This window comes from Vollenhovia emeryi, unplaced genomic scaffold (genome assembly GCF_000949405.1).
Source record: "Vollenhovia emeryi isolate VEMERY1.0 unplaced genomic scaffold, V.emery_V1.0 DF939203.1, whole genome shotgun sequence".
In the NCBI taxonomy this organism is placed as follows: Eukaryota; Metazoa; Arthropoda; class Insecta; order Hymenoptera; family Formicidae; genus Vollenhovia; species Vollenhovia emeryi.
Window position 1 is genome coordinate 197,071 of NW_011967163.1, and position 23,153 is coordinate 220,223.

General features: G+C 46.6%; 1 protein-coding gene across 4 annotated transcripts in view; it reads left to right on the forward strand.

Annotated features, from left to right (window-relative positions):
• LOC105561657 overlaps nt 1–23,153 on the forward strand; it is a 154,625-nt gene that overhangs the window by 94,972 nt on the left and 36,500 nt on the right. For 2 of the 4 annotated variants that reach the window (XM_012011826.1, XM_012011828.1), the window contains 6 exons: nt 1,130–2,223; nt 2,914–3,151; nt 3,261–3,512; nt 4,520–4,880; nt 5,726–6,020; nt 7,502–14,268. In XM_012011826.1, the coding sequence (XP_011867216.1) occupies nt 1,130–2,223; nt 2,914–3,151; nt 3,261–3,512; nt 4,520–4,880; nt 5,726–6,020; nt 7,502–12,252 (6,991 nt within the window). In that variant the 3' untranslated portion in view covers nt 12,253–14,268. Of the gene's footprint in view, nt 1–1,129; nt 2,224–2,913; nt 3,152–3,260; nt 3,513–4,519; nt 4,881–5,725; nt 6,021–7,501; nt 14,269–23,153 lie in introns of those variants that run through there. The other 2 variants (XM_012011827.1, XM_012011829.1) reach the window with 2 other exon arrangements.

A 23,153-nucleotide genomic window follows, 5' to 3' on the forward strand; every position in this document is an offset into this window, starting at 1 on the left:
TCGTACTCGCACAGCTCCCGTTTCACGCATCGCGCGCACCTGTATTTTACCCGCATGGAAATTTCGCTCAATTTTGCCTCTCATTCTTCATACCTGACCCCGTTTTCTACATACGTACATCGATTTTTCAAAATTCATGAATTCCAAAGCTTTTGAATATTATGAACATTTCGCTGTGTCCATCACAGACTACCTGTCCCCCTCCCCTTCCTACCTCTTTCTCTCAGTCTCTCCTCCGTACCAAAAATCTTCCGTGAGCCATCGCGAAAATAAAAGGTCCGCTCTTATTTCGCACGGTGGAATGTCGCCCCATTGTCTTAACTACGCTCAACGTCGCCTTGAAAGATGTCATCTCTTAAGACGACATCGGGACATTAAGCTCCGTCCGGAGATCCGAGCGAAGGATCCCGAAATTAGCTCGGCACTGCGACGGGACGACGATGAACCATCCCTTTGATGCGCCACGACGGAAACTGGGACGGCACGGCCACCGTGCATTTATTTGCACGCGAAAGTATCGCGATGCGGTCGCTGCAGCACATCTGTCGTTCGCGCGTTATCGCGGTGTAACTAACCAACTCGTTAGTTAGTTTCTCGAGAGTTATTCGACCCGCGAGCTACCGCCGGCGGATGAGCCTGGGTTGGCCCGTTGTCCATTAGCACGTCGTCAGCGACACGCCGACGCAGCAGCGGACAACGAACGCTTGTTTCTCACGAGCTTTGTCCTTGTCCGTCTTTTGGTTAAAATTCTATTTGCGTGGCCGAAAAATGGTTGAAACGTTAGACTTTCAACGTGCGCGTCGGTAACCGGGATAATGTTGAGAATTAATTTCTCTGTGTTTAAGTAACACGAGAAATTTTCACAATTGGGGGAAAAGTGTATTAAAATTAATCGTTTTCGTTTATACACGCCTCGTACGCCCAGCGAACCCAGTAATCCCATTAATGATATGAACGATACTAATTTGTAGAACTTGGATTATCGCGATATTTATTACAATCTTGCAATTTGACCGTTTCATTATCGATTGTTTGATTGACCTCGAGCACCCGAGCTCGAAAATCCAGGCCAGATATCGTGGATTAAAAATAATAATCGCATCTCCTTCTCAATTTTTGCGTTTAACAGTGCGGGCGAGGCCGCGGTAGTCATAGAGATAGCGCAGGATGGCGAACGAAGCGCCCGGCCTAGCGTCTCATCGATCTCGTCGATCCTGAATCAGAGCGCCGACGACAGCGATTCCGGCTTCCATGGCTTCCAGTCGCGCGACGACCCCAGCCATGCCTCCAATAACAACTCCAGCCCGAATAGCGCCAACACTGCCTCCTTCCCGAACCTCAGCAGTAACAGCAACGGCAATTCCAACAACAATCACGCTAGCGACTCGAGTCACCCGATGATGAACGGTTGGGTGCAGCAGTCGTCGCAGTACGGCCAGCCCGGTACCTCCCAGCCGCAGCCGCAGCAGCAGCAGCAACAGCACCAGCAATACGGGCACTTGCTGCCGTCGCAGCAACTGCAACCGGGCCATTCGCATCAGCATCAGGCGTTGCTTCATCATCACATGCCGCATCAGAATGCACTCCCGACCCAGTCATCGCATCCGCACAAGATCATGGTCCAACAGTCACCGCAACAGCAACAACAGCAGCAACAACAGCAGCAACAGCCCCAGCAGCTGTCGCACCCCGGCTCGGGCAGCGTTCAGACGATGCAGCCTATGCCTCGGACAAAATTCGGACAGCCGATTTACGCGAACGCACCGCCGAAGCCTAGAAGACTGACGGATGGCTCTAACGAGTACTCGACGCCGTCGCCGGATATGGATTACCGGAAAAGCCCGGTGTCGCCGGACGTCACGGTGACGAGCAAGAGCCCGATGTCCGATTACGAGAGGAGCAACACGATTTACGGCACGCGGATGAGTCAACCGTCGCAGCAGAGTCTGCGAATCGACAAATCGGGCCTCAATTACTACGGTCAGATCGCTCAGCCGACGGAGAGGAGGACCCCGGACACGTACGGTCGCAGCGCGAAGCCGAGGACCAGCAGCAGGGGCAACGGCGACTACGAGGAGGTCTACGGCACGCCGCAACTTTACCAGAGACCCGCGGGACCAGTGGGCTACACCAAGGGCGCGTCGCCGGCGCCCATTCCCATTCCCGTGTACGCGCAACAACAGCTTCTGCAGCAGCTCCACTCGCCCCTCACGCCGCCGAACAGTGAGTTCTTTGTGCACTTTTGCTTTGTCTTTTTCTCTTCTTAGACGATCCCCACAAAGGCGTTTGTAATTAGTACGATTGGCATTTCATTCCGGCTGCTACCCTCTCCGGAGAGTAAAGATGAAAATATTTTACACGAATGTGTATTCGTAACAACGTCGTTCTGAGCTACAAAGCGGCCTCTCTTATCGGATTGCCGGGAACTTGCGTTCGTTAAGTTCTATACAGTGGGCGCGATACGCATTGTTGCATAAAAAGGGTGCAAATCCATTGAAACAGTAGAAATAATTTCTTTGATAATTCTGCCGTATCGCCATTGGCGGCTACCAGTACGTACTACCGTGCTATTGTGAAGCACAAAATAAGATTCTGAAATCCTCCGTCTATTGAAAAGTCACAACCGGTAGTTTTTTAATTTGTTAACTAATTCAACCGAATGTTAATTCGACAAAGCCACCAACGTTTTAAATTCAAAATAATTTGGAAATGTGGATACTAGCGTGTTATATTATCGCGTTATCACAGTCATTACATTGATGACTCAGGTCTCTCCTTTCGCGCGTAGCTATCTTTTTAGAAAAAAAATTCAACTTCTTTCTACTGCATAAACTGCATAATATGCGTTACAAAGAAGTCGATTAACGTTGAGGCGAAATCTGGCCAAGAACAAAACGCAGTAATACCAAGAAGGCGTTTGTGATTTAGCTTCTTTAGTGGCGATGGTAAGGCAATCTAGAACTCAGCCGCCGCCGCGACCGCACAGCGCGGACTTTCTCGAGTACGAGGCAGCGAGGCGACCCCAGCAGCAACCCACGCAATGCGAGAGACCCCCGGATCAACAGAGATGTCCGCAGAGGCCTAAATCCAGCTTAGACATAATGAATCCGTCAGACGCGACCAATGACGGTTACTTCTATTCCGAGGAAAGGTACGGGCGCGTGAATTCCTTACATTTTATGCGAGTCATATCGAGAAAGAGGAAATGAAACTCGACCCCGGGGAAAGACATTCACCCTCCGTTCGCGCGTGTGCTTTAGATACGCGGCGCAGATGCGGCAGTCCGCGGTGTATTTGCACCAGACCCCTCAACATTATCAACAGCAGAGGAATCAGTCCCTATCGCGCGTCACGATGCAGCCGAAGCTACCGGGTATTCGCGACAAAACCGATGAAAGTAGAATATCCACATTGCCGGATTCAACTTGTCCCGCTCTGAGACGCGCGCAGCGGGATCACGTACATCAGCAGCACACGTTGCCCGCACAGTCGCTGACGCAGAGACATTCCGAGTGAGTCACCAGTATACCGTCCGAATAAATAATTAAACTTTGTGAAGAAACCTCCCCCCCCCCCCATTTCCCTAAAATTCCAATTAAATAATTAAAGTAGATGTACATTTTTTAAGTATGCGCGCGTACGTGCGTTTACATGAATTTTTTATGTATTTAAAAAATGAATGCTTGAATATATCAAAACAGAGATATCTAAACGTACACCAATGAATTTTTTAAATGCACGGCAGTAAATTTTTTAAACATACGCCAGGTCAATTTCCTCCAATTTCGACATTTTAAAATAATTTTGCCAAAACCTGTTACAAACCACCATTTTGAGTGCTAGAATAGAACAGGCATATGTTGAATGTGTTACAAATACACTTCTTCTCTATCAGATTTTACGAATCGGAGCAGTATTTATGTACGAAAATAAAAACAAAAGTATAATACGATAATGTCTTTCTGTCGTACACTGACAAAAACTTTTTTAAACTAAGTAAATAGATTTACTTAAAAAATTTTTTTTATTGAAGTAAATATTTATTCTATTTAAATAAAAATATCAAATTTTAAGTAAATCTGTGTATTATATTCAGTAAATTAATTTCAATCATTACATTTTCTACATTCAACTAAAGATTTCCTGAGATAGAGAATACTATTTATTAAACGAAATCATTGTTTTTGTCAAATAAGAAATCCAATTTTCTTCACTGTAAAACTTATGTCTTAGTAAACATTTTATAGAATTAAAGTAAATTTTTTTAAATTCAAAATTACCTACTGTTTAATATTTAATACATGCTTAAATTAAAGAAATGCATGTTTTAATTTGTTTATTTTTTAAATTTAAGTTAATAAGCTATTAGCTATGCCCACCCAATGAATAATTTTCTTGAGTTAAGTAATATTTTTTGGATTAAGGTATTTTTTTATCAGTGTACTATAAATATAATATGCGGTACAATATAGACCGGGTCTGGAAAGGAAAACGTATGCCTGAGCATTGTTTCTATCAGGATAATGGGCGTCGATCCGAAGCTCCGAAGATCTTTGCGCGAGAAAAGCTGCGAGGCGAATGGCCGCGAGACGCTGACACACGGCGAGGACAACACGATCCCTCGTAGAATACCGCGCGGCGAGTACGACGGGTGGGGAAGAGCGGGTCACGGCGCCCACGGGACCCACATCGTTCAGACGTGTCACGCTGGTCACGCAGGTGCCAGCAGACGATGGAGCGAGCAGCAGCAGTTCTGCAGATCAGCGTCGGCGCGTCTGCCAAGGACACGTCACCCCGCCGCCTTTGATCCCGACGACGACGACTACGCCGAGAGGTCCTCCGAGCAGGATTCGCGAGATGGTGAACGCAAGATTCAGCAGGTAAGGGAATCTAGCGTTTTCCGCTTTCGTCTATCTTTTTTCTCTTCTCCCGAAGATAAAAGACAACCATTTTGTGGTGTCGTCAGTATATTTTGGATATATCAACTCTTAATCTGTGAGATTTCTCTGGAAAATCGTGCTCTTGTTTCACTTTCTAAAGCAGTTGAGTCCATAGTAAAATGGAGTTAACAAATGTGTATTTTACGTTAATTGAATATGAAACTCCTTTTTTTAATTAAATATATAAAATATTTGGTTGATGATATATCGATGTGGCGTTGAAGGTTCGCGACGTAAAAATGTGCTATCGGATATCTCTAAACGAATTTCTTCAAACTCGCTTTTTATTCGTATACCGGAAAAGCTGGGTGAGTCATAGAGCGATACGTTTCTTCGAATCAGATAAGTGCATCAGATAGTTCATCAGTATGGCTCGTATCAGTTCGTACAAGACAACCGGTGTTGGTAACATCGGTGGACAAGCGTGATTCACGATAGCCCTCTTGCATAGCTGTACATACCTTACGTCATCCCGACTCTCCCGCGTCTTTGCTTTCACCATCGTTCACTTAGTCGTTGACATTACTGTTACGTTACTCACGCCGTATTAATAAAATTTAAAAAATTTTTTTAAAAAATTTCTCATATCCCATCGGAAATTTCATGATTGTTGACATCGATATCTGTTTCCTTTTTCCGATTAGAAGATCCCGCGATTACGCTACAGCGTTCTCAGAAAATAGCGTGTACTTTTCTGTCAGACACTTTTTAAAAGTCAATCAGTGATAATTTACTGATTGATCTTAGAGAGTAGTTAATGCGAGGGTTGCGTTACGACTTTTCAGCGCGAAGAGTCAATGAAGCGGCTGCTAGAATGGAAGCAGCGTATGCTGCAATCTCCGTTGACACGAAAGCCATCCGGCTCGGCCAATCGGGGCAGGACGCAAAATGATCTTTCGAGTTACTACAAGCAACAGGCGCTGCTGGATTTGGCAGCGCACGAGGCCGCCGTGGCGGAGGGTCGTCACTCCCGGCGGCGGGAGGACGGGCATCGTTCGCATGTCAGAAGCAAGAGTTCGGACGGCCGTCGGACCGCCGTCAACGTGCCACGCTACAACAGCTATTCCAGCGATGACGAAGGTAGGGCTAGCTCGCCTGAACTTATCATTTAAATGGTAGCTTCGGTTGCCCCGCGTAACGAGGGACCCGGTCGAAATATAGATACTCGCGCGCGAACCATTATCTCTTTTGTGGGGGGGAGGGGGGGGACACGTGTGTTGAGCATGTTGCATTCTCGCTCGGAACAAGGAATGTTCCGATTACGAGTATCTTCACCGACAGAATGCATTGTCTTCGATAAGAAGTAAAATTCCATGAACATTTATGTGAAACATTTTGATCGTCCCGAGTCCCTCGAAAGCGCCCTGTCTGTCCGGTGTATTCAGTTAGAAGTAGATAGTTAACCTAAGCTACAAATAATCCAAATTCTAACATGATGTACTTAATTGCTAACACGGTGAAAAATCCAATGTGCATACTCGCGGAAACAGAGGCATTATTTCACGAAAACGCACGTCGAGAATTCCGTATTTTGTGAATGGTATTCGTTACGTATGTATAATTGAATTATGTCAAGCGTGTTTACGTCCGTCCTTTTCTTTTCATTGTAAACAAAATTACCATTATGTTTGTACTCTTCAATTAGTGACATGTAAAAAAAATATCGTAGTACTAACGAAAATGTTTATCCGATTGTGCGAATAAATGCAATTAACGCAAGGCACCTGAATCGTTCCTCGCAAGTTGCAAACGTTGCAAAATCGAAAAGTTGCTTTTCCTTCATTTTGATTTACTAACATAATCGTCGAGGAACCGATTAACGAAACTGTATCGATTCGACGAAATGTGAAGTAACGATGAAAAACAAGAGGAAATTAAAACTCTGGATATCCACGAGCGTTTCTCCGCGGGGCTCCTTCTATCTGCTGCTGTTGGGTCTAAGCTGACTGGTGAATGGGAACGATTAACAATCTTAAAACCTACCTGTCTAAATGATCGAGTATCGATATCCTATGCGACTTAACATCGATCGTAATCAGATTACCATAGAAAATGGATCAGCATGGCATGCCAAAGAATTTCACTAACACTATTTGCCGTAGTTACGCAATTACGATCGCTACCTTCGAGCTCGCGTGTTCGCTATCTACGATTAACCGCAAAGCCGGTCAGTCGATTATCGGGATCATTGCATCAATTACGACCGAATCGCCCGGCGAGGAACTTTTATTTTTAATATTTATTCCCTTAATTGTATCGATCGCCAAAGACCGAAAGTGGTAAACATTGAAATCCTCAAAAGCCTTTCACGTAACTTACTGCATAGAAATGTATAAATTTAACTTTAATAATTAAGATAGATAAACAGTTTTGCTGCTCATTGTCAGTGCAATGATCATCGATGTCGTTGTCGCGCTTGATGAGTTTGCTTAGAATTATCTAATGGGTATAGAGACGGGCATGTATAAACGGGGCTGTTTTTCTTTCTCATACACATACACACGCACACTCGTAAGTAACGGACGTACTCGTGTCTTTGTGTTTTGTAACAAACAAATCAGAGCTGGGAGATGTCCGGAGGAAGCGCTCGCGCAGACCCTCGCATGCAGGAAGGAGCCCCCGGCACGCCGGCGACGATCGGTCATCGGCGACGTCGGCCGTTCAGGATGTCACGGTACCCGGGACCGGCCGCACGAGCGTTACTCAGATTCCACAGTCGCAAACCCTTAATGCTCGCAAAGCGAACCCGGGGGGCGCGCTCTCCTCTCTGGGTGGCATACCGCCAGACGCGGGTTACGACGAGGTCAGCTTTCCGCCGATGATGAGAAACGATTACGCATACGCATCGTCCTCGGCGGATAGGCAATCGTCATCCAGAAGATCGGATCCCGAGGCCAGCTTCGAAGACCCCGCGATCAGGCACAAGAACACCCCGAAGAAGCCGTTAGGTATCTTGAAGACGTCGACTGCTTACGGTTTCGATCAGCAGAAGTACGACGGGCAACAAGCTGGCAAGATCGAGGGCAACAGGTCCGATAATTTGTGCGTTTATCGGACCAACGAGTCCTGGCATGTTCAGAAGAACGTACAGTGGGATTCCAAAGACGATAACGACGAATGGGATCCCGGCATCGATGAGAGCAAAGTTATAAAGGAGTTCTCTTATCAGTACATTAACCCTAAGAAAGTGCCGGTGCCATCGAAAGTGGAAGACGAAAGCGAGAGATTCGAGACTATGAACCTGGTGCAATGCAGAATCAGGTCTTTCGAGATGAACATGGATGGCGCTAGTCCGGTGAAGGAGGTTCTGACTATGCAGGAGCCACTGAAGGTATCGCCACTGCAGGCAACCGAGGCTCACGTCTCGAAGCTCGACTGCGCGAACAAAACCTCGTCCGTTATACGTAGCTTTGCTCTGGGCGATCCGAATATTTCGGAGAACGCTTCCAAACACAAGACCGCGGAAGAGGGACACGCTAAGCAAGCTTCGACCGACAGTAACAAGTCCGTGAAAGACCTCCTGGCGGACTTCGAGCGGAAGTCACAAGTTAATCGGCCGAGATCCGAGAAGCGGCAAGAATCGAAGCATCGCGGAGATTACGGTGATAATGAAACGTTACGTTATGACATTGCGAGTAATTTGGACCGTCGGGATAGAGACGATGAGACGGAAAAACTCGTCGATAATAACGAAGCTATCGCGCAACGTTTCGCTCTAGACACTCTCTATGCAGGTGCTATGCAAATGCAAAATTTCGATGGATCTCTGAAGCAGAGCAAAATGAGCAATTCAAAGGAGAGTCTGACAGACCAATGCGTGCCATCAACTGATTTAAGTGTTATCCCGAGTCCTAATTGTGCCAGAACGAGTGTGACTGAATCTTTATTAACGCACAGCGATCCGTTCTCCGCTGATAACGATCTCATTAATTCTGTTTTAAAGCAGGATGACATTAACACCGAAGATCATTATCTTCCCATGTCCCCCCGAAAAGCTATACTGGATCCTAACAGCGACGACAGACCGAACCCTAAGATGATGGAGAGTCTATTCGCCAGTCTACAGCCCGAGGAAAGCTCGTACGTGGAGATGGCGCAGAATGGGATGAATCGCTCTCTTTTGGCACCGAACGAAGGCGGCGGAAAGCACGATTCCGGCGATTATTCCACGCTGGACACGTCCCACTACGAACTTGTCTGCGTGTCGGATAACAAGATAGAGCCGGTGTATATGGAGGTGAATCAATTGTCCGAGAAGGAGGACGAGGACGGCGGTAAAGCATCCTCGATGAAAAAGAGCAACGTCAGCGAGAATTCGCCGCATTCCAGGGGCGATTTGCCCGACATCTTGACAGCGCTCAAATCGGACAGTTCGGACGCCGATGACGAGTCGTCCAAGGATCTAGACTCCATAGACGCACCACGGCATCCGCGATTTAGTCTCTCCGACACCTTCCGACCGGCTTCTTACTATCTGGGAGCTAGCCGCAACTTGATCGCGGAATTACACGACTCGTCGGACAGTGAGCTCGTGTCGCCGCCGCCGATACCGACCTCTCCACCGCCGCTGGACGATTTGGACTCGCTGGACATGCAGGAATCCTTGGAAATAAAGAAAGTCTCGCCGCAGGTGGCTACGACCAAGGATAATGCGTTGAGCCGCGACTCTCCAAAGTCTTGGAACAAACCTGCAGGTCAAGTGGAGACTCACAGGCCGCCGTCAAGATTTTCCGACGCAACCATCAGCTCCACCTTTAGAGATAGCAGGATATCGTTGGAGAGCGCGTCCGGGAGCGACTCGATCGAGCTCAGAAATCCAGAGGAGGAAGCTCGGCACAGACAATTGAAGAGGAGGCCGGTCAGTGACGACGTTTGCGAGGTTCTAGACAGTCTGGACGAATTGGAATCGTTGGGAAGTCGGTTCGACGGCGCGAGCATCGACCTTGATCAATATTTGGAGGAATTACGGGCCAGAGATGCGTTCAACGTGGATCTTTACGCGAAGGATCTGAGCTACAACAGCATCTACGGATTCAACGAGAACATGCTGGTGGTTGATAAGCTGCAGAAGACCACGTGTCAAGATCTCTCGAGGAAGATAAAATTAATGACCAGCAATCTCGACCAGCCGTTCGATTATTCCGGCAAGAACAAAACTGGCTCGGCGAGCAGCTTGCCATCCATGAGAGTGTCCGATCTACCGCCGACCCATCAACACTCGCAGTCCTTTACCGGCGACGCGCATTACGAGAACGTCGCGAGTTTCTCGCCGCTTCGCGGTTCGCCGGCGGTCCGACCCGACAGCGAGCCGCCGCGCGACAGCATTCACAGGATGCAGTCCACGTCCCAGAGTATTAGCGCGCTGCCAATCTCTCACAGCAGGGACTCTAGTTACTCGAACGCGTCGGCCGCGGCGTCCATCTCGACGTCCATGGCTTGCCAGAGGCCGGCGAGTGCGCAATCCTCGATGCACTCCCCCATCAGCGCGTCTATGTCCTCGGTGAATCACGGCGGCACGCTGACGAGTATGCTGCATAGCGTCAACGCGTATTCCGAGCAGAGGTTCCCGAATCACTCGAGATCCGCCAGCCACGATGCGTGCGTGCGACACGTGCTGCCGAATCATCGATCGACCTCCAGCCAAGATTCGAGTCATTATCCCGGTCCGCTGCCGATGCAAACCGCCAACCCCGTTCTGCAGCAATCGTATTTGCCGAACGCCGGTGAGCAGCGTGCCCAGAGCGATCAATCGGGAGCGCCCTATTACTATTCTGACCTCCAGGCGAGTGTCAACAGCGTGGATATGGAGCTGACCAAACCAATGATCGGTCATACCTCGCGATTGCCTCAGCTAAATAATCAAAGGGACGATGCGGCGATCGGCTTGAACAAGCGGAATGATATCGGTCGTATAGTGAACCCGATCGCGCGACAAATGCCGCGGCAGATTCAAGTGGACGATATAGATGAGGCTAGACGTATCGCCGCGGAACTGAGGCGGACGACATGCCAATTGCTGGGCGACAACAAGGCCGCTCTCGTGGACAAGAGAAACTTCTACGAGGCCGACACGTTACGCCGGGTGAAGTCGACTGATCCGCTGCCAGATGTATATCTGCCCGAAGCTAGAAACTTGTATCCCCACGGTCTTAGAGATAAGTCCGTTAATCCAGGCAACGTCGATAACACGGAACCGACACACGTCACACAAGCGTCTCATCGTCGGTCAAGATCTCTGGAGGGATTACTCGACGACGTCGGCTTGCAAAATTTAGTGGAGCAGCGAAACCGAGCTAATCGAGCGGCGGCAGCGGCAGCGGCGGCGACAGCGGCGACTCCAACGGCTTCGACCAGTCAGGTTGAGACGACGTCGCAAAACTTGCCGCCATCCGGCGGTCATAACACGATGACCGACGGTAATTTTAATTCCGAGGATCCCTGGGAGCAGGACAGTCTTTGGTGCGAGAGCCTGAGGAGGGTGAGTTTGCGAAACGCCAGATCCTTGGATAATCTAGACAGTCCGCCGAGACCTGGAAGATCCGGTGATGCGAAATCACGCGGTAGGATCACCCGGGGAGCGACCTACGTGAACGACAGTGTCGCTTTGCGTAGGGACAACTGCGCGGAGGAATCGTCGTGCGGCGAGCGGCCGCGAGTCAAACGTAGGACAAACAAGGATCATCACACGCGAGAACGGTCGATCGAGGACGACGAGGACGTCGCTTACGAGACCCTGTCGATGGAAGTGATCGGCGCGGGCGGTTACGTATGGGATCCGCAAACCAAGACCTACCACAAGCCTACCGTCTCGGACAGAAATCATTTTTTAGAGGACGGCAACCTTCCCCCGGCTCGCTCGATCCCGGACGTCCGAATGTCCGCGACGTCGTTCGAGCTCGACCGAGAGAAGCTCCGCCAATGGGACTTGTTGTCGAGCGCCTGCTTACTCCAGGAGCAGCAGCGCACCTCGATGGCGGACTCGGGGCGAGGGTTGCCGGTCGTGGAACAACCTGGAGACGAGCACGATTCACGGCTCGCCGTCGTCGCGGCGGCGGCGGCGGCGGCGACGACAACGACGAACGCGATGACGACGACGGTGACGACGATAACGACACCGACGACGACGACGATAACGATGGGCACGATCGACAGCGAGCAAGTAGACGTTATCGTAAAACCAGTCGATATCGCGGATGTACGCGACGTCTTGCCGACGAAGATGCCGATCAAGAGGCAGGAACCGAGGCAGGAGCCGTGTAAACGGGCTGCAGGTGAGTGGCTCCTCAACAACGCTGGGGTGTACAGACAGTGACTATACGTGGCCGTGTTCCAAATCGCAGACTACCGCCACACGACCGGCCGGCCCACGTGACCACGGATTCTAGTGCGATAGGTGTTTAATCCTAAATAGTAGAAGCTATTATGTAAGCGGTGCTTCCACAAATATTCCTTCAGCGCTCTCGACTTTGCGATAGGTTTAATGAAAGTTTGAAGAAAATTCATCGCTTGTCCCGACACCTTCATTTTCACGCTCGAATACCTATCTCGATAAATAGCCTGCGTCAAATCGAACCAGACGAGTGCTCCACTTGTCTTCACTTTGCCATCTATTATCGTTAATGATTGAGAAGGCGTCCGATAACTTTGGGATATTTTCTATCTTGCGAAAATTAATTTATCCTTGCCGTTTAAGCAGCAAAAAGTACGCGCTTCAGAGCTCTCCTTAGATTTTTTTTAGATTGAAAACTATAATAAGCGCAGAAGTATTGATTTTGCTAACTGGTAAGCATCAGTTGAAGCTCGCTCTTTAGGATTAAACTCGACGTTTTCGCTACCAAATGTACCTGCGCTTGCGGTGGCTCGCTCAGCGATGCAGCCACTTCTTTGTCCTTGTTAATTATCGACCAGGCCGTGATCCAGTCCACATTTATTCATCGCGAGTCTCTCTTTTTTTTGCCAGACCAGTTTGTTGAATCCTAGGATCAGTTTGAATAATGCAGACGTAACTTTGAACGACGCGGATGAAAGTTGTACGATCGATGCGACTTGGAACACGGCCTGGTGCGCGACTGTAAGTGTGAGTGCGTTTGCGAAACGATTAAAAACGCGGCTTAGTCCATCGTAGTCATTTACCGTGATTATTCGCGGTGACTACAGGCAACAATCGGATTTTCACGATAAATAACGAACGATTAATTTATATAACAGCAACAAAAATGAAGAAATAGCAGTAAAACATTGGCTATTGGAAAGTTACAACGAAGCTGCGCTCGTGTATTCGCGTGTGTGTGTATGAGTGCATGTGATAATATTCTTAGGATATACGTATACCATTTAAGATTTACTACATTACCGCCGAAAAACTGGTGTAATCCAAGACGATTATGTCCTCTATTTAATTCTCTCTTTTGTTCATTTGACTTCAATCAGTGCCAGTTAATTGACTCAAACCGTAAGTAAGTAATGACATTATTATCGTTACGATAAGAGCAACGTTTTCCGTCAGGGGCGTTAAACAAATGTTTTCAATTCCCTCTTCCGATTAATTCCAATCGATTAATTCAAATCGATTTCAAATTCACGCCATTTACGCAGGATCTCTCGTTCTCACGCGCCACGTATTTTTTTTTTACTATTTTATAATCCACGTGAGATCGACGCTGAATTGCGAATTGTTTCGTGAGCCATGTTTTTACGGTGATATCGACAGAACTATCGGTATACAGTTACGCGATACCATTTAATTCAGCCGCCTAGGCAATTTGCCAAAATGTATCGTCGCCGGTGTTTCATCGTCGCGAAGCATCACAGAATTCGAAGTAGCTCTCTCACGATCAAAATGTCTCTCTCGATCAAGTCAAAGATTAATGGAATTAGCTTTAGGGAACACAATGTATGCCGTCGGCAACAACATTATTAATTATCTCAAAGGTTTATTCAATCGACTAAGAGATTCGCTCGAGTTACTTTAATTTAAGATATGTATATAGCTCGTTATACATAAATTGTACAAAAAAGGGTAAACTGAAAATAAAAACAAGAAACGAGAAACGAATCTCGAAGTGGAACACCTCCGAGGTAAGTTGTCACACTTTCAGCGCGTGAGAGCCCAAATTCGTTTCTTATGAGGCTGGATGTTACCGAGGGAAGGACCAAATTGATGGTGGTTAAGACACCTCTGACAAATAGGTGACATTAGTATCACAGATAAGATAGAGTCTAGAATAGATATACATTTTTCTCCGTCGCGACTAAAAATGTTCCTCGATACGCAATTTTATTTCTAAATGTGCAATTATTATATGCGAATAAAACATGTAATAACACATGTATGGATGCTTATTAACTACGATAAACGATTATAATCGCGTACGTGCAGAAAGTCCTTTCGGTTCATAAAAGTCTACCGCGGGGGAAAAAAGCAACTACACAGTAATGCAAAATTTATGTAATTACGTTGCAATTCATTTCCCGCCCTCATGCCCGGCTTAAAAATTCGAGGTCGCGATTTCATTATCTCCGATTAAACGTTCGCGTCCTCCAGCGTGCCTGACAACTAATCGAGGACGATTAGTCGCCCTAATTAATTTTCTTCGAAGCGTCGCCGTCAGTTAATTCCCCGGGGGAGGCGACGTTATCCTTACGGACTTTAAGGCCGCATGAATGACAGCCGGTGAGCTCTCGAGATCGTCCTTACGCTTCCGAGCCGTCACGCTATTCGCGCTCGTCACGCGCTTTAATAGCGGACGATAGTAGCTGCAGCTCGGGAACTTGGTTGGCATGCGAGCGACTTTGTATGGTCTATCGACGGGTCTGTTGTTGCATTGTCGCAAACATCGTCCAACACGTTGAGCGCAATATCGTAAGTGCGCATCCGCGCGCCGTAAGTATATCGTCGTCACCGTCGGCGACTTGTTCGTGGCACTTTGTCTCGGGGTCAATAACACGCGCGTATGACGCGGCCCCGCTTCAAGCGGTTGGATTCTACGGAACCGCGAGCGATATCTATGGCCCACCCGCTCGTACCTTCGCTTCCTCACGGGATCGTTAAATATCGACGAGAGGGAAAGAGAGAGAGGGAGGGAGAGAGAACGCGCACCCGTAGAACCGGGTTTCTCTCCCGCTCGGTCCCTCGGCTGTGCCGATCGATTATGCCTCGGCGTCGCGTGAGAAATTTTTTCGGTCTTTCCTGATACGTTTCCTTCTTGTGAGACCCGAAGGAACGCTGCAATACTCCATAATTAATGTCTCGCCGGACCTACGCTGGGTGTTCCAGATTTCGTGGAATTAATAAGAACCCGCAGACCAGGATCTCTCGGCCGAAGCCGCGGCGGAAAAGAATTGGTTCCTGGACGGGATAATATCGGGTCCGTATCGGGCGACCCGATGGATTGCTGCACGTACATTTGACGTTCGTTCAACCGTACGAAAGTTCGAGGGAGAAACTCCCGTCTAGTCGGATATTGCGACGTGTATTTTTAACCTTAGATCATTTGAAATTTCCTGATGCCGGCTATAGCATATCGCAATGTTTGATTTAAACACACGCTAGTATTTCGTCGACGATTGAGACCAGTCGATACGTAGTCTCAAAGAAACGTTTTTATATCACATAGTATATCTTTGCACTTTACAGAACAATTTTTTTACAAAACGATACCAATTTTATTTTCTGTTTGTACGCCATAAAACGTGAGCGCGTTTTACTCGATCTTGCCACGGCGACATGGAATTACGTGTTTCTGCACCTTGATTTTATTTTCGTTAATCCCGTCACGCGGCAAAGGTTTACATTTTCGAAGAAACGAATATAAAATTCTGATTTTCCATACTTTGCAGATCGAGCACCGAAATCGTTGAAGATTCAGGAGTCAATTCTTTGTAGTGATTTAATAGAATATTTTATTTTGGTTAGTCGTGACTTGTTGCGCAAGTTAAAAATGGACTTTCAGTGACAAAAGAGTGACCACCAAAATTAGTTTTCTACATTCTGGAAATATAAAATCTCTTAAATATAATGTTTAAAAATTAGAACCGATTCTCTCCTTTAATTTTTTGACACTTAACTCCTGCATGTATACTCAATTTTGTTGGTTCGTGTCTCTGAAAGTGTAACGGATAGCTCAGTTCTGTTAATTGCTGTTAAAAGCACTTGAAAGCACTTCACTCCATTTTACTTTTTCATTTTGTACTTAAGAATGAGAGTGCTATAGCTTGACGTGAAACACGTCCAGTTTTAATCGCGAGTTCCCACCAAATGACCCGAGCACTGAAGTCGGGAACAGTGCATTAAATTAGCACTCGAATAACACTTAAAATTCTGACATAAATCTTATTCCCATTTTTTTTTCTCATGTCGAGACTGATAGCTCAACAGAGGTTAAAAATAGCGGAATATTTTTACTATTTGAGTGCCGAAGCTTCAGCCGCGGTGCGTCTGTGATTGGCACTTCGGTAATGCGGTTCTACTCATCGCACTGGCTGCCACTGACCTCGGCGAAAAATCAAACTTTCATCGTCCGCGAAAGCCACAACATGTTCGAGCACCAAGTCTCATTTATCACATTCCGAGCTACGAAAAATGCACGTTATTTCCCGCAAACGGCAATCGATCTACGTGGAAACAATTGCGAATTCCCTCGGACCTACGGCGATCGCTTGTTGTATATTATTATACATGCTTATCCATAATGTAATCGTCAGATTGTCGATAAGAAAATTCTTATGTCAAATTAGTTAAAAATCATTTAAATAACAGCTTAGTGACGCCAGTCAAGAAATTAAGAATTTTAATTCATTTTATAAGCAGTCATGTGCTGTCGTTCGTGAAATCATGATCGGCTCCTTTACTTCACCATACTGATTTACTGACAAATTCATCACTTGAGAAGGACCACAAACAATGGTCGAAACGTCATGACTTTAAACATAAAAATTTACCAGACATGGTCAAGCAATCCTCTGAAGTTTTATAATAGGTATGTAAACGACCTTACTGGCAATTCTGTATTATAATAAAATACAACGTTTCGGCCAGTAACGTTGACGACTAGACACATTGTACAACGAAAATTTCTGACTTCTAGCTTAATTTTCACATCTCTAATCTGACGAATCTTACATTTGTAGGCACTCTTGTAAGTTTGTTACTTGAAAAGGACCAGTACTGGCCGAAACGTTTTATTATAATAAAGAATTGCCAGTAAAGTCGTTTAAATACTTGTTAAAATTCTCAAAAATCATTGCTTATAATTTATCAGACGACTGTTAGTCGCACAAATCATTGGGTTTACACGGGAAAAAATGCTGTTGAATTAAACAAAATGAAGTTGCTTGAATGAAACGTTAATGTCACGGGCTGCCACAAACATAAATAATTCACTCAATTGTATTTGCTATGGAGTTTTATTTGCATTGAACTAAATATTCAGATTATTAAGACAACAATCTGATGTTTTTCATGTATTAATACTGCTGTTGTTTCAACGATTTTATTTCAATTGCACTGATCTTGTTGATACAACATCATTCTTTTTTCGTGTAGATTTAATTTGAACGTTTAAAGACGCCGGAGATAACATACGAACCTTGAATATAATTTAAAGAGACTGACGATGTGTGTCGATAAACAGCGCGCGCGAGAGAGAGAGAGAAAGAGAAAGAGAGACGTTAATGATAATTCCGTATTCGATAGCACGAGTGGAAGGATCATCAAGTGTGAGAGGGAGGATAACGATCTCGATTAAGTAATCGCACACCCAGCTCCGCGAAATGAAGCGCGGCACTGTATCGGATTCCAACGGAATGCCGCGCGGCGCTTAAAACATTTTATTTTTGCACAGCCCCGACGTGCCAAGTATATACTGCGAGTCGCGAAATAACGCCACGATAATCCGGACTGTTATCGGGAACGTTTAATTCCGGCAGCGAGCTGACGAAGCTCGAAATCAAAATAGCGAGATCTTGCTTACGGAGCGGAACTATGAACACATAACTTTCGTAAGATATCAATATAACTTCGGTATCGCTGTTTCTCCAGAACTTGATTGAAAATATTGTTACACCGGCAGTCGTATCGTTTTTGTTAACCAGAGAAAGGAAGTTTCCGAAGCAGGTGAATTAATGAAAATTGTGTAATTAGCATGTTATAAGAGCAGAGAAGGACCATTCCACAATTATCATGTCATGTAATATTTCTGTGGCTGACTTTCTGTTGATATTTATCTAATATTCATCGTAAGAATAAAATAATAGGTCAAACATTTGATATTTATCGATCAGGACGTCAGACTTGGGCAAATACCTATTCCTTTTTTCTCAGAGGTAAGACTGCATAATTTGCAAAGAGTCTCCAACGTGATATAAGGAATCCAGAACCGATTCAGAAAGAGGATACTCTCTAAAGGTCACTCAGTGCATTATCATTGAAAACAGTTATAAGTGCAGCACTGAATTTTATTCGCTGCTACAAAGTCCCTTATTGCGAGATCTCGAGTATTTTGGTCTCAGTTTAGTCTCGGATGATTTTTTAATTGGGAGCAATGAGGTCAAACTAATAGCGAATTCGGTTGCTTGCACTAGTGCACACCGAGTGCACACTAAGGCTTGTTTATAGTCAGTTTTTATATGTAACTTTGTCTTGAATACATGTTCAAAGAATATTTAGTCAAAAACTGATCCGTACAAACGTTGTGCAGACCTTTTTTCTGGGTAAGAAATATTGCAAGAGGTATTTAAGATGATCTTTAAATATAAGAATTAACTGGAAACGAGGCTTAGTGTGCACTCAGTGCGCACTAATGCAACCAACCGAATTCGCTATAAGATCTTTGTGTCGGAGTAAATCTATTGAATCTTTTACCTCAGGCAGGCCCGAAAAAGTCGCTATTTCCCTTTTAGCAGTAAAGAGGCCAATGCGAGTGCAATCAACAGAGGTTCGGTAGATTCTCTTCGGCCTAAGAGGTTTACCACAAGTTTTTTACTCATCTGGACCCCAAGTTGGAGTTTGAAACCGACTCAGAGGTCCAAATGAAGACGGAATAGTATAATTGGGGCCCATTCCGGGAAATAATCGACTCGGGACAGGTTTCCTATACAAAATAGCGGGCATTTTGCTAAATTAATAGGCATCATCTGTTGGTTCCACCACGAATTTATTGCACCTGGAGTGAAATTTGTCTAGCGAAAAACTCGCCGTGAGAAAGTGTATCGCTGCGAAAAGAGATTTGTGATTGAACTTGAAAGTCGAAAACCTGCTATCTCATATTAGGATGATAGAGAGACCGGTCTCATAACAGAGAACTTTCCTTATAACTGTGAATATTCACTGTTCTCAGTGATAATCCGCTGACTGACTTTCAGAGAGTACGCGGAGATAAATTTTTCTGAAAATTTACTCTTCATCGTGGAACAACATGGCATTTTGAAGACCTTTATGAGAGTTTTTCGAAATGCCACGTTGTCCCACGATCGCGCGATTTTCAGGGTAAATTTAAATAGGAAATTCTCTCCGCGTAGCGGTGTCGAGCACCACCGCGCCGCAGAGCATCCCCACGCGTGTCGGCGCGCTCGATCGTCATCGGAGCAACAGTTCCCCGGCCGGCGGGGTCCTTGAGATCAGAGACGGGGTGTTGGACAGACAACCGACTGTGCCCGGCCTGGATGATAGCGGGCCGCGAGTCAGTCAGTCAGTCAGTCGGTGGCGCTCCACGCGGTTCCACGCGACTCTCGCGTGCGGCGTGGACGCGTGCCAGTCCGCATTGATCGGCGCGCGGGATCGGTATCGTGCGTGCGCGTGTGGATCGCCGTTGGGAGAGAGACGCAGCTGCGTCCTGCGATAAAGTGCAACTGTGCGAGAACTCGATTGTAATTTTCTCTCCCGCTCTCTCTCTTCTTTCTCTCTCTCGCGCCGCGAGATCGGGACTGATCGTTAACGTCGACTCTTCGTCTCCCTTTCGCTATTTGTACGATCCGTTTTCGGGATTGACGCGAAAGGCGGGCGCGGATGCGAGTGACACGTGCGCCCGACACACGGGGTGAAAATTCGTGTAACGGACGTCGCGACAATCGTCCCGCGATCGGCACGAAACGGAAATCTCGCGGATAAATCGACTAGTCCTGCGGTGATACGCGCGAGCTGTATACGCGCGCAAATAAAGATCGTCTCGAAAGTTCACTCGAGGTCGTGACATTTCGAGGAAGATGCGCGAGGTTCGTTAAGTACGGCGACGCGCGGCGAGCTACGTGATGTAAGAAGCGGCCGGGTGATTTTTACGCGTCTCCGGGGAAGAATAAGTGATCGCGGGCGTCGCGTAATTTTCTTAGGCGCGATGCCGCGTCTTAAAATACAGCGGCGCCGCGGAGGTATAGATGCGCGTCGGTGTTAAATTGCTGAAACCCGAAACTAGAGTCGCGACAATAAAATTTTTGACGCGGCAGTGACGTTTCTCGGAATCAAACTACACATCGCGGTAACGCAGTCCGAGAATCGGAGCAGGAACCGGTAAAAACGCAAAAATACGCACTTTATTTGATTTTAACGCCAAGCCATCGCGAGGTATAGATTGAATTTCATAATTTTTTTTTTCAGTTATACGCGCGTGTTTATATGGACACATTGATATTTATTAGTTTCATCAGAATTTTATATTTAAAAAAAGTCAATTAAAGTCGCACGTTGTTATGACGTAAATTTTATTGTCGCAACTTCGAAATGATACCGAATCCGCGCGGGGAGGGTTCGGAATTCGGACTCTGAAATGTTGCAGCGTATAAACGGAACGGCAAATACAGAAATTTCAGATCCAAAAAATCCGAGCTGCAGACCGACGTGCCTCTATTTCTGCCGAAATAGTATCCATTGTTAATTCAATAAGCGAATAAGCCGATAAACTCATGACAGCTCGTATTGATCGATACGCGGACTTCATCGTCCGCGCTGACGGCATGATTGAAAATAAAGCCCGCCGATCTTACTCGATCGGCTTTCGAAACAACTGACGCCCCGCGATCTTCATCAAGTAATTGCCCGACCGATCGCGCTGTCTATAGAAACTCTATTTCCGAGGGAAAATCGAATGCTTTCAAATTCCTTTTCGACGTCTAACGCAACAGTTGTATTTTCGTAAATGTAATTGCATCTCCGAGAATACATTTAGAAGACTTTTAACCGTGACACATTAACGTCGCGTATCGAGGAAAAATCGCAATCGCTGAATTCTTCGTATCGGAATTCATTTATTCAGTGCGCGCCAGTCGAAGACCACTCGACATTTTCCGCGGCTCGTTTCGCGCACGCAAGCTCTCTAAAAGTCAATCGGCGAATCCGAGTCGAAATTTTGGCCCTATGTTGAACCTTTAATTCTATTATATAGTAGAACCTAAGACAGGAAAAGGGGTCGAACTGCAAGTACAAAATTTACTCCTACTTTAAAACTGGTAGCGTCGGAAATTTTTGCTTTTGCCAATTTAGCATTACAGCAGGTCCTTTTAAGTAGGGGCTAAAGTAAATTTTTAGAAGTAAAGATTCAAGGGTGGAGTAAAAATATAATGTCATCAAAGTAGGTTAGTGCTGGTCTATGTAGGTGTACAGATCAGCTAAGTAGGTGTAAATTATCCTTAAGGTGTCAAAATGGCACCAAAATTTCGACCACCAGTGATCAGTGGCTATAGCCACTGATTTTTAGTTATAAATTTGCAGTGCAATTGTGGTACAAGTATACCACTGCAACTTGCAGTACACCACTGAAAATTGCAGCGGTGAACTTGTAACTGTAAATCAGTGACTATTCAGTGTTTCCAGCGATAATACTGATTGACTTTTAGAGAGCGGGATTAAAATTTTCCAAGGCTGCGGAATAATTTCCACGTGGATATCGGTTCCTCGAAAACGACCCCCGGCTGTTGGAGCAAAATCGGCCGAGCAAAATCTGATAATCGCGAGGGAGAGACGGAGCGTTGATATAGACTGCTCGCGGCCCCGGTGGACGCGTCGATCGACGGCCGCCCGTTTGCCCTCGACATTACGGGACACGACGTAGTGCGCACGTGGCGGACAAGAATCGTGCGCGACGCGACTGTGCCCATGACAGGCACGTGGCGCGACAGTACGTCGATCGCGCTGCTAATAAGATTCACGGCAGGGAGCAAGGACCTCTCGGTGGCTGCGCATCTCGTTATCGCGAGGAGGATGGGCGGGAAGGTCGGTTTGATTTGCGGCAGCTGCTGGTCCGGCAAATACAGTACGTATACGAATCCGTGATAAATCTGTCTTGTTCCGTCACGATAGAACAATACAAAGACGCCCGCTGATACAATACTTCGTTGGGCAATTCTTCAGGACGACCGTTCGATGCAAGCGCGATTGTATTAGTAGCGTTAACGGCAATCGACAGATCGAAACTTACTTACGGCATCTATGCCGCGTGTATTATGTGTGTCGCCTTCCCTTCACTGTCGAGAATGTTGTATCAAGAATAAAGCATCGACGCCGGAGAGATCTAATAACCGCGTTGTATTTGCTCGACGGCGAGAAACTCGCGAGCCAATAGTGCACGGATATATTTGGAACGGGATAATTGAATTGGAATTACGCTATTAGTTGCGATCGTGATATCCTTACAGGTAATTTACTACATTTGATTTGATACGTTTAATTTAGTTGGAGGTCGCTGATGCACGACTTTCATTGATCGGCCTCATTACGCAGTCAGATCCCAGCCAGTCGACTATTATTACGTAAGCCGCCGCGAAGTTGGCGCGAGAGACTCCAAACTCGGAGCGCGGTCCAAAACCGTCGCGAGGGGGGAAAAGCACTGTTAAAGGAAGACGCGCGTTTCCCGGTCTTTTTCATCCGAGCTATTTCAGCGAGGCTCCTCGCCCGCGAGGCCTCGTTAATGCGGCACATTCTTCGGATTTCTCGCCGAGACAGACCAAGCTCGGTATTAAAATGTTCGGCGAGGTAATTTGCGAACTTCGATTAAACCGCGCCGGACAAACGGCGCGGCGGTAGAAGGCGAGTCCGTTAATCCGACGGCGAAGTTGAAGGCGCTGCATAAATCGGCCGACTCTAAGAAATAATTCACGAGCGACGAGCGCGGAATCGGGATCGATCCCACGGCCGCGTAATAATCGTCTCTTTTGACGGACGTCGAACAACGAGGACGTCAAACTGTCGATCACGTTTGACGTTCTCTCTCTCTCTCTCTCTCTCTC